Raw genomic sequence first — 12,975 nt, forward strand, 5'->3', positions numbered from 1 at the left:
TTATTATTATGTTTTAGACATAATTATCCCGGCATTTCTAAATGCATCTAGACTTTAGTATTATGTTTTAGACATAATTATCCCAGGCATCTCTAAATGCATCTAGACTTTAGTATTATGTTTTAGACATAATTATCCCAGAATCTCTAAATTCATCTAGACTTTAGTATTATGTTTTAGACATAATTATCCCGGCATCTCTAAATGCATCTAGACTTTAGTATTATGTTTTAGACATAATTATCCCGGCATCTCTAAATTCATCTAGACTTTAGTATTATGTTTTAGACATAATTATCCCGGGCATCTGTAAATGCATCTAGACTTTATTATTATGTTTTAGACATAATTATCCCGGCATCTCTAAATGCATCTAGACTTTAGTATTATGTTTTAGACATAATTATCCCGGCATCTCTAAATGCATCTAGACTTTAGTATTATGTTTTAGACATAATTATCCCAGAATCTCTAAATTCATCTAGACTTTAGTATTATGTTTTAGACATAATTATCCCGGCATCTCTAAATTCATCTAGACTTTAGTATTATGTTTTAGACATAATTATCCCAGAATCTCTAAATTCATCTAGACTTTAGTATTATGTTTTAGACATAATTATCCCGGCATCTCTAAATTCATCTAGACTTTAGTATTATGTTTTAGACATAATTATCCCGGGCATCTCTAAATGCATCTAGACTTTAGTATTATGTTTTAGACATAATTATCCCGGGCATCTCTAAATGCATCTAGACTTTATTATTATGTTTTAGACATAATTATCCCGGCATCTCTTAATGCATCTAGACTTTAGTATTATGTTTTAGACATAATTATCCCGGCATCTCTAAATGCATCTAGACTTTAGTATTATGTTTTAGACATAATTATCCCGGCATCTCTAAATGCATCTAGACTTTAGTATTATGTTTTAGACATAATTATCCTGGCATCTCTAAATGCATCTAGACTTTAGTATTATGTTTTAGACATAATTATCCCGACATCTCTAAATGCATCTAGACTTTAGTATTATGTTTTAGACATAATTATCCCGGCATCTCTAAATGCATCTAGACTTTAGTATTATGTTTTAGACATAATTATCCCGGCATCTCTAAATGCATCTAGACTTTAGTATTATGTTTTAGACATAATTATCCCGGCATCTCTAAATGCATCTAGACTTTAGTATTATGTTTTAGACATAATTATCCCGGAATCTCTAAATGCATCTAGACTTTAGTATTATGTTTTAGACATAATTATCCCGGCATCTCTAAATGCATCTAGACTTTAGTATTATGTTTTAGACATAATTATCCCGGCATCTCTAAATGCATCTAGACTTTAGTATTATGTTTTAGACATAATTATCCCGGCATCTCTAAATGCATCTAGACTTTAGTATTATGTTTTAGACATAATTATCCCGGCATCTCTAAATGCATCTAGACTTTAGTATTATGTTTTAGACATAATTATCCCGGCATCTCTAAATGCATCTAGACTTTAGTATTATGTTTTAGACATAATTATCCCGACATCTCTAAATGCATCTAGACTTTAGTATTATGTTTTAGACATAATTATCCCGGCATCTCTAAATGCATCTAGACTTTAGTATTATGTTTTAGACATAATTATCCCGGGCATCTCTAAATGCATCTAGACTTTAGTATTATGTTTTAGACATAATTATCCTGGCATCTCTAAATGCATCTAGACTTTAGTATTATGTTTTAGACATAATTATCCGGGGCATCTCTAAATGCATCTAGACTTTAGTATTATGTTTTAGACATAATTATCCCGGCATCTCTAAATGCATCTAGACTTTAGTATTATGTTTTAGACATAATTATCCGGGGCATCTCTAAATGCATCTAGACTTTAGTATTATGTTTTAGACATAATTATCCCGGCATCTCTAAATGCATCTAGACTTTAGTATTATGTTTTAGACATAATTATCCCGGCATCTCTAAATGCATCTAGACTTTAGTATTATGTTTTAGACATAATTATCCGGGGCATCTCTAAATGCATCTAGACTTTAGTATGTCTCTGTTAGCTCACTTTTTTTTTTTTTTTTAAAGGGATATGAAACACAAAAAAAAATTTTGTGATTCAGATAGAACATACAATGTTAAAAAAGTTTTCAATTTACTTCTATTATCAAATTTGCTTCACTCCCATGATATTCTGTGTTGAAGAGATACCTAGGTAGGTGTCTGAAGCACTACATGGCAGGAAATAGTGCTGCCATCTAGTGCTCTTGCAATTGGATAACATTCTTGCAAAACTAATGTCATATAGTGATCCTGACCAAGAATATGAGTAAAATGTTTATAATAGAAGTAAATTAGAAAGTTGTTTAAAATTGCATACTCTATCTGAACCAGGAAAGAAAAAAATTGAAATTTCATGTCCCTTTATTACCATTTTTTTTTGTTTACCAGTTTTTTTGTTTATATAGAATACTCTTTTTTAAGTATTACATATGTCTGCCAATCAGAAATGAATCCATCATACAGTGATTATAAGATTGTAGTAGACATTTATTTATGGTGACATGAATATATTCAATTTAAAGGCATAAAGGTTGCAAATCTTTTCAAGTTTGTATAAAAAAAAATAACCTTAAACCTTAAAGGGATAGTTTATTTAAAAATGTTCTCCCCTTTAATTTGTTCCCAAGGATCCACTTTACTTTCTGGAGTGTGTTTACCCTTATATTGGCATTTGAAATAGTTGATTTAGCCTGTGTTATCCCTGCAGGGACATGCAAGGTGTCCGTGACTAGCCCTTGCAGTGTCCGCCACAACCTTAGTATATCTTTTCTTTCTGATTAAATAATAGGAATAAAAAAAAAATATGTAGTGTGAATAAAGTTAGTGGCTTGTCAAGAGACTGCTAGCGATATTGGGTGATAAGTTATGGAATAAATAAAGCCTGAATGAAATACTGGATGTGTATCTGCATCTATATAATAACACCCAGCTCTATAGAAAGACACAGTAGTGAAACTGGCACATGCGTATAGCCAGACAAGGGCTGGTTATATGGTCAGTGGTATCTGCATCAGTATAATACCCTGCGCTATATAATGACACAGTAGTGACACTGGCACATGGGTATAGCCAAGAGGAGGTCTGGTTATAGAATCAATGGTATCTGCATCAGTATAATAACACTGAGCACTATATAATGACACAGTAGTGACACTGGCACATGGGTATAGCCAGAGGAGGGCTGGTTATAGGATCATTGGTATCTGCATCAGTATAATAACACCCAGCACTATGTAATGACACAGCAGTGACACTGGCACATGGGTATAGCCAGAGGAGGGCTGGTTATAGGATCAGTGGTATCTGCATCAGTATAATAACACCCAGCACTATATAATGACACAGTAGTGACACTGGCTCATGGGTATAGCCAGAGGAGGGCTGGTTATAGTATCAGTGGTATTTGCATCAGTATAATAACACCCAGCACTATATATAATGACACAGTAGTGACACTGGCTCATGGGTATAGCCAGAGGAGGGCTGGTTATAGGATCAGTGGTATCTGCATCAGTATAATAACACCAAGCACTATACAAAGACACAGTAGTGACACTGGCTCATGGGTATAGCCAGAGGAGGGCTGGTTATAGGATCAGTGGTATCTGCATCAGTATAATAACACCCAGCACTATATAATGACACAGTAGTGACACTGGCACATGGGTATAGCCAGAAGAGGGCTGGTTATAGGATCAGTGGTATCTGTATCAGTATAATAACACCCAGCACTATATAATGACACAGTAGTGACAATGGCACATGGGTATAGCCAGAGGAGAGCTGGTTATAGGATCAGTGGTATCTGTATCAGTATAATAACACCCAGCACTATATAATGACACAGTAGTGACAATGGCACATGGGTATAGCCAGAGGAGGGCTGGTTATAGGATCAGTGGTATCTGCATCAGTATAATAACACCAAGCACTATAAAATAATGTTTTTAATTTCAAATGTACCTTGGTGTCCTTCACTAAGGTCTGTACTTTTGAAAATGTCCGCCACAGCATTTGTCTGTGCCTATTCTGAAAGTTTCTGGCCTTAGGTCCAAGCTATATATAAGCTGTGCAAACACAGCCAGCAGAAGAAATTACACTCCCAGTGGGGTATAGAAGAGATAAGATAATAAAATGTTAATTTTCCATTGTTCTCTCCAAGTATTGGTCTTTGGTTTACGGACAGATATAAGATAAAGAAGCATGTTCACTATATGTACACAATGTGATAAAGTAATGAGATCTGATTATACCTACAAGCTCAACCCATTTTATTAGGTTGTGGCTTCAAAACCAGCTAATTCATAAACATAAATAAACCTTAAATAGCAAATTAGAAGTGGAGCACTAAATATCACTTGCATGCAAGCGATATTAGCGCTCCACTTTGTAATACCAGCTCATGATAATATGCGCTGGTATTACAAGTTAATCGCCTTTTTTTTAAGCCCCAAAACTGCCTAGTGCAGTTTTTTTTTTTTTTTAAATAAAAAAATTAAATAAAAAAAAACTACAATGTCCTCTATTGTGAGGGCATTTGGGGCACTTTTAAAAAATTAACCAGAGATCAGATTTCTGGTTAATTTTCAGAGCGCTAATTGCTACCGCAAAGTTAATTATTGTGCTCCCGCAAACAGCCAAATTTGTGGTCCTGCTAATTTCAAGCTTTACAGCTCAAAAAGCAGTGTGACATTCTTTGGGAAAGGAAATGGTTTTGAACAACGGTTAATATGTCAATTAAGAGAGAGAACTCTTGTGGAATTGTGGAAATCTCTCTTTAATATATTTTTAAAAATAACTTTTGAAATAAGAATTAATAAGAAAATTAAGAATTGTATTTATTGGAAAAAACATACAACAAAAACAAAAAACCTGCTGTGAAAATAGATAAATGTAGAAGTACCTCAGGCAGTGGATGTTACACATTTACTATTTGCTTATATGAGCATGTCTGCAGAATCATATTAAACATCAGTATTTTAGTTCCCACAGGATACGAGCGCTCAACTATTACACAGCGGTTATAGAAATAAAAGTGGCATTTGAAGCTTTGACAAAATCTGTGTCTGCCAAACAGAATCTCCAATTAAGCCTAAGCAATACTTTACTTAAAGCAGGTAAGGCTAATGAAAGCTATGTTATGCAATAAAGAAAATAAATCCACATAGGGACACTAAACTAAAGAAATAAGCTACCAAGCATACGAAGAAGTACTACTTAAACATGTTACAAATGTACTTGCATAAAAAAAGGTAATGCTGAATTTGTCTGTATTGATTGTAAAATGGGAAATGCATGTTTGTGCGTAACCTATTCTTAGGGAGATATTCTTCATTATCTAACAAAAACTTTCCCAGCTCTGTTAGCAGACAGAGGCTTTCCTTCAGTTTTTTTCCCTTGCAGGTACGTTTGATTTTGCAAAGCAATCATTGTAATACATTTTAAAATACCTTTTTAGATGTGACAAAAAGTTATTGCCCCTTTAATCACTCTGAATTTATTTTCTCAGGGAAAAATATATTAAAATGTTATCATATTAGCTTTGGAACAAAAATGTCCTAAGGAAAGTATACACACAATGTTCTCAGAAAATAGTACATAATTTAATTACTTCACAATAAAATAATTTTATGTTGCCCATTTATCTTAAGAGCCAACTGTACACTTCACTAAATAATGCAAGGCTTGGGTTAATCATTTGTGGAGAATACTACTTGAGCGGTAATTGTTTTGGCATGAATCATTGGCATACTGATTATAATGGGCATTTTGTTGCATTAATAATTTTGTCAGGTAAACTATTAAATCAGACTGATTTTGGAGGAAGTAAGGAAGCCATTGGGCTACTTCAAAGATCACTGGATCTCAGAACAAGTGTTGTAGGTCATGATCATCATTTGAGTCTTGAAGTCCAAAGGTAAGTCTTGCCTGAAAAGCTAATAACATTTCTAATCTTGTATCTTGGTTCAAGGGCAATACAAGTACAGCTAGCTTTTTACATATTTAAAACAATCATAGACTAGGCTTAGATCCTGTGTGACCCAAAATAATAGAGCACTATCTAAAAGCTTAGTGTCATTAATAATGGAGCAACAAAAGATATCTCAAAAGATAATAGGTTTCTAGGCTCCCAGTGTTAATATACTAACTGTGATTACCCCATAGCAAAGCCCCCAACTTTCAAATACCATTCCTGTATAATCCATCCATCAGTATCCCCCCACTTAATCTAACCAACATACAGAACGTCAACCTCAGACACCTCCCACTCATATGATCTCTCAGTCTGTAAACCCGAATTTACATTATATCTTCCATTTTTGCCAATACCACTGCTAAACCTAGACCCCCATCAGCAACCCACATCCTCCATGGCCCTTTCCCCCGCGCCAAAGAACACACCTAACATTAACAATCCAATCTAAAAAGCCTTTTATTGCACCTTTACAGAAGTCTGATTTAAGATTATTTAGTTATTGCTGTTTTTGTTACTATTTTGTTATTGTTGTTTGTGTACTTATACAGATCTGTTAACAAATCATAACTTTTAATTATGTAATCTTAATTATATACGTTTTTTATCTATCACATTCATTACAGTTGTGAAGTTTACAGATATTCATATAAAAATATACATTAAAAATGTTGACTTTTTTATAGGCTTATATTTTAATATAAGTAAGATAATATGATATTGATTCATGCTATAATCTCTTTTGATTTTATATTTAGCATTCTCAAAGAGGTGAAAAGTGCATCTCCCATTAATAAAGAACATTTTGGATATCAACAATTCAACAGTATTCAGAGGCCAAAAAGTGTACAGCATTACAAAAGATTTGATAATTTTCTATCAATAATAAACAATCATGACACAACATTAAACAAAGCTCCTGCCCTCAATAACATAAATTCCCTAAATCAGACTGATGGTGCCAAAGACTTTTTATCACAGTGCAGCATAAATCAAGAACATTCTATGCAAACATTGCTAAGCACAAGGAACATTATGTGTGTTCATGGAAAATCTTCACTACTGTACAAGGAAGAGAAGAAAAATCCACAAAAAGCTGAAACTATCCCAGTATCTCAGGCATTAACATTAAGTGGAAGGAAACCTACTTCTGAGAGAATTGCCATTGTTTTTCGACCTGCAAGTGTCTATTCTGCATCAATGACAGGTCCTCTAAGTACCATTGCATCTTTAGCTCCACTTAATAGGCCAAAGTCCAGTTCTGACATAGATAAATTCATCCACAAAGCTGCGTGGTACCATGTTCCTGGGCGATACACAACTCTTGATGTATCGTTTCCACCTAAAAGAAATCAGCTACGTAATAAGGCAAAAATGATCTAATATAGGAATTTTGTTTTGACACGTTATTATCATTTTCTTGGTTTTCAAAGTTTTAGGCGGGCCTCCTCAGAGGGGTGTAAGACAATATAAGGGAAGGGGTGGGAGCAGTTACACTTTGCACTATCCTATGGAAACTACAACCAACAGCTGACTTTGGCAAAACATGGAACATTTTTTAAGAGCCAACAATGCACTTGCCATGTAGAGTGGAATAAAGAAAAGGGTGGGATGTAGGTGGAAGAAAGGCACTGAGATCAAAATCGCTCAGTGAAAGCATTGCATTTGTTGTCTTGATCTGTAATATGCTTTTAACACATGAGAGCTGTGTGAGAACCCTGGGTCAAATGTAAATTCCCCAAATTAAAAATAAATTCCACAATGTTCTTTAAAGAGAAAAAAAGTAACATCTTTTATATGAGGGGCGCTGTCTTGTACATTTCGTCAGAGGAGAAGCTCACTACTAAAACTTTGTACTTTGGTTCTGAACTAACAAATATATCAACCAGATGGTTTGCTGACATATTTAAAACATTTGTAGAATGATTTTTGTTTATGAACCCCAAAATATGATTTTGTTTATTAAATGTGTACAACTCTTGACTATGTAAAGACTTTACTATATTAATGAGCATCTGTTTAAAAGAAGAGCTCAATTTAGAAATTATTTGTTATTAATGGTCCTACTTATATCAATTATGTTGTGATGAAACTACGAGAGGCTTTTATGCCCAGCATGACCACATATGGAAAATACATAGTGCCACAGTGCTTGCTCTTCTCTCTACCTTAATTGACTGATGTTCTTTTTGGGTATCGTATATGAAAAGTAGAAATTCTGTAAATGGCACTTCATGTACCTTCAAATAAATTCTTGTGTTTGTTGATATACTCTCTGTACTACTGTCTTGACATTTTTGTCCTTAGTAAAATAAATATTTAAACTGGAACTGTCATAGGATGCCACTTTTGGACAGTGTGCAATTAATAATTTTCTTCTTAAATGGGAAAAGTCCACAGCTGCATTCATTACTTTTGGGAAATACAGACCCTGGCCACCAGGAGGAGGCAAAGACACCCCAGCCAAAGGCTTAAATACCTCCCCCACTTCCCTCATCCCCCAGTCATTCTTTGCCTTTCGTCACAAGAGGTTGGGAGAGAAGTGTCAGACGTTCGAGTTAGTCTCTTATGGAGGGTAGTACTCTTCAAAATGAGACTGGAGTTTTAAGTAATCCTGTTAGCCTCTCAGTGAGAGCATGGATGAAAGTTAGAGTCCGGAGATGCAGGGGGAGTTTTCCTTGCGAAACCATCCCGACTCATATTAACAGCTCCTTAGTAATCAGCATTGGCGAGTTTCGCTGCCTACCTTTCTTCACTCAAGTCCATGTTAGCGAGGCTAAGATAGTTTCATTTTTATTTCGATATATGTATGTAATGTTAATGAAACTTGATAGGGTCCCAGTGGGACTCCTTTTATCTTAAGGTAAGGAATCATGGGTTAATATCTCCTGAGGGGGGTTATTGAACAGGGGGGACTTTAATCATGTTTGTTATATGGTTCTATCTGTATATGTGTAGCAATCCTAGGCTCACAGCCTTTTCGGAACATAACGGCCTTATTTTTATGAAGCGATCTCTTGAGATTGCACGCCCTTTTTGTAACTGGCAGTTACGTTCCGATTGCTGTTCTATAGTACTCTCTTCTCCTGAAGCTGGGGTGTCCATGTCCCAGGAGGCTCGTGACCCAGACTCTTTTTTTGGCTACGCTAGCAGGTGTCCCTATGGCCTTTACTCCTTCTCCGTAAGATGGCCTGTTTCTGCCAGAGGTTACGGCACAGTTCCGCATGGCCATTTCTATGGCACTGTCTCACTTATATCTTCCCAGTGAAGTATTTCTAAGATATTGTCCGTGTTCGGTTAAACAGGGCCCATCGGGCGTGGGATCGCCTTATTCAGTTCTGCCTCCTGGGGAAGCCTTGGCCCCTGAGGCTTCAGGGCCCCCACATTCAGGTTCTTTCGTTGATCCGACAAGGGATGATTTTGCATTCCATTATAGGCTGTCACGTCTTCGTGTTCTTTTAAGGCATGTTTTGACTATGTTAGAGGATCCCAGTCCTAGCGGGCCGAGGGATCCGAGGCCTTAGTTGATGAATGGAAAACTGGTTGCAGCGTTTTGGGATGAAGCCAATCTCTTCAGCGTTCATTGCGTTTTGTCACGTGGGCACTTCTTCGGAAGTTGCACACTTTTGAACAACAGCATTATGTTTTCTAGTTTCATTTATTAAACCTTCGGGTCGATTTTTTTCTTGGACCTTAGACAGTCTGGGAGTGTCCTTATACCAGGCTGGTACTGGTCGGACATTTTTCTACTGTTCTTATGTTCATGTCACCTTCTTGGTGCTGATTAATCCTGTCGGATTCTGAATGATAATCGGCCTAATGATGTGGACTCCGGGCTTGGATCCTAAGTTGAAGAGGAGGCCTTGTGTGTAGATCCAACACTTCCGTGAAAGGTTGTTTGAGCCGATCTAAGATTGTTTTTGGGCTACGCGCCTGGGATTGGGTCTGAATCATCAGATGTCATCATAGTTCTTACAGGTCCCTGGGGACGCAGAACCATAGTTTCCATTCCTTGGGAGTTGGGAGACGTGACGGACCTCTGTGGTCTAGTGTTCCGAGTGGTGAACGTTTACATCCCATGTACGGTTGTCCGAATACTGACTCTTAGCCTAATAGCATTGTTTTTGCGGTGGCAGAGTCTTCTTCCTTCCTGCCTGGGTGTGTCATCTGGTTTGGAAATGCATGCATTTCCTTCTTCCTTGTTCAGGGTTCGTTACTCTGAGAGGAGGAGTGCAGGGGTTTCCCAGAATTCCTGTGGGGAGCTGTGAAACTTCCAGCTTATACCTTGTTAAGGGGAATCTTCTTGGAAGATCAATCTTACAGGGATTTGGAGACTGTTGTCTCTTACATATAGGTTTGCCCTCGGTCTGACCATGGTCTGCGACGCTTGGGTGTTATCTGCGATAGCCTTGGGGTTAGCAGTGAGGGGCTGAGGTCGGTTTTGGACGGTTGCCCTTCTGAGGTCAGGTAGATGACCATTTATCTCCATTGCCTGTTGGGGTTTTGTGGGATGATTTAAGACTAGCCTTCTGGGATGGCAAGCCGGAGGGTCGAGGTTCACATCCACCTTCGGGTGCTGGTCCTTGCCTTACCAATGTATGTATCATGTGGTTAAGCTTGTCTGTGAGGTTTCCTTGCGTTCTTGTAGCACTGGGTGCTGATCTCAGATGTCAGGAGTTCTTTTAGACTCTTGATCCGAGGTGTTTGCTAGTTTGCTAAGCCTACGAACTTTAGGTGGTGCCTTCCTACTCTTAGGAGGCAGCTTGATGTTCCTCAGCAAGCTAGATCCTTTGATCGATTCCGTTTCTGGAGGACTCTTGCCTAGGACCATGTCTCCGCCAGGGGGGGTGGACGGTTCGGTGACATCTTAGGGTTGTGGTCCCACCTGTCCCTTTATGGGGGGTGGGGTTCTTCTCAAGGTGGATTTCTATCTGCCTGAGGTTTAGGTTCTAGGTCCCTATGAGGGATCTTTACTGGTCTTCTGGCGCATTTATTGATCCTATAGATCCAGGTATCTTTTCTACTGGGTTGGCAATGTTGAGGTCTAACCCCTATGGTGGGTGTTCGTTCGTTGCTTTAGTTCCCCTCTCTTCTAGATGGGGGTGGGGTTCTTGAGTGTTCTCATGTTTGGAATTACTCAATATCTGTAGCGGCCTGTGGATTATTCTTTCCTTGCCTGGTAGAGGTTTTCCCTTCTTGCATTCAGAACCCTGGAAGAGGAGATGTGGAATAGTGACTGGTTCTACAGTCCCGGCGGCAGGAGTCTGTGGGTTTGATCCTTGATATGGCTCATGTTCAGGGTGGTTTCTGATATTTAGATGCTAGAGGTGCGAGAACTTTGTTTCTCTTGAGAAGGGTCCCTGTTTAGGGAGGACAGCAGTGGAAGGGGGTCTACCCGAGGACGTAGTCTGTCTTGACTCACAGTAGCATACCGGTTTTAGTAGCGGTCAGAATTCTACTTGGGGGTTTTGTTCCTCATAGATCTATCCTTCCTTCAAGAGTTGACCAGCTTGGGCTGGGATCTTTACCATGAAGGGAAGGTCAGGGATTAGTTCCTTGTTACATTGTGACCGTTTTCATTTTGAGTTTTTCCTCCCCTTAGGGGGGAGGATTTTTTTGTCGTCCTCTCTCTAATGGGAGGGGATGCTGCTTGGAACCCTGGTTTCTGAAGGTTGTTGTCGGATACTCTGTGCCTCTTTAGTGGTTGGGTTCCTTTCTTCGGAAGCTGGTTATGCAAGTTCTTGTTCAGGTGGCCTGGGTTCTTGTGGAGAACTCTAGCTACTGGGATGGTGTTCCTGTCCCTGCTGTAGGCTTGTCTAGCCTACAGGTTTTCGCCTTGTTACGAGATAACAGGGCATTCATTGTTTTTCTGACGCATCTTATGAGGCTGTGTCAGGGATGTGAGGGTGGCCTTCTGGTCCACTTTTGGAATTCCCTCTAGCGTAATTTAGGATTAGTACACCTAGCCGGGAAACCATGGGTCGTGACTTTGAATCCAGTCTCAGGTACTGATTTTTTGTGTTGGGGGCTTGTTCGGCTACACTTTGAATTTAAGCTTGTGGTCAGCTGAAGCTCTTGGTTATTCTCGGGTTTCCTTAGTATGTTTCTTTTAGGGAGTGTGTCTCCCTGGGTGCTCCTATCGTGACATCCTTGGGTTGTCCTCTGGTGGCTGAGCCGTGTGGAATGGTCTTTTGTTTTCTTCTGGGATCTATTCTCCCTTCCGGGGGCAGGTAGAGGTCCTTGTTCTTCGGCTGGGTACTCTCCATGGGAGTCTAGTGCCGTGGGGCTGGTTCTCGGAGGCTGTTTGTGTTCAGCGGTCTCTGGGGCTGAGGGGCCTTTTAGTTTGGCTTGCTGGTTGTGTAACTGATGTGCAGTTACCTGGGCTTCAGGTTTTTTACCTGTGTCTTTTGTCGTTTATAGAGTGTCGGGTAATATCAGGCCTTCACCCTTTGTTTGCATTCAATGTCCTCTAGCTTGGGTATTTTTCTCCCAAAAGTAATGAATGCAGCTGTGGACTCTTCCCGTTTAAGAAGAAAAACATAAATGATGCTTACCTGATAATTTTTACAGCAGAGATTACCCTCCCACCTGACACTCCCCACTCCCTGATCCTTCCCAAACATCTATCTGCTGCTACTTGAATGGTCTTTTGTTTTCTTCTGGGATCTATTCTCCCTTCCGGGGGCAGGTAGAGGTCCTTGTTCTTCGGCCGGGTACTCTCCATGGGAGTCTAGTGCCGTGGGGCTGGTTCTCGGAGGCTGTTTGTGTTTAGCGGTCTCTGGGGCTGAGGGGCCTTTTAGTTTGGCTTGCTGGTTGTGTAACTGATGTGCAGTTACCTGGGCTTCAGGTTTTTTACCTGTGTATTTTGTCGTTTATAGAGTGTCGGGTAATTTCAGGCCTTCACCCTTTGTTTGCATTCAATG

General features: G+C 38.8%; 1 protein-coding gene across 1 annotated transcript in view; it reads left to right on the top strand.

Moving 5' to 3' along the window:
• LOC128664418 (tetratricopeptide repeat protein 41-like) overlaps positions 1-8,167 on the top strand; it is a 331,531-nt gene extending 323,364 nt beyond the window's left edge. The window contains exons 14-16 of the mRNA XM_053719249.1: positions 5,062-5,195; positions 5,872-5,995; positions 6,811-8,167. Of these exons, the coding sequence (XP_053575224.1) occupies positions 5,062-5,195; positions 5,872-5,995; positions 6,811-7,435 (883 nt within the window). The 3' untranslated portion in view covers positions 7,436-8,167. The remainder of the gene's footprint in view (positions 1-5,061; positions 5,196-5,871; positions 5,996-6,810) is intronic.
• The last annotated feature ends 4,808 nt before the right edge of the window (positions 8,168-12,975 follow it).

The sequence above is a fragment of the Bombina bombina genome, chromosome 6 (genome assembly GCF_027579735.1).
Source record: "Bombina bombina isolate aBomBom1 chromosome 6, aBomBom1.pri, whole genome shotgun sequence".
NCBI lineage: Eukaryota > Metazoa > Chordata > Amphibia > Anura > Bombinatoridae > Bombina > Bombina bombina.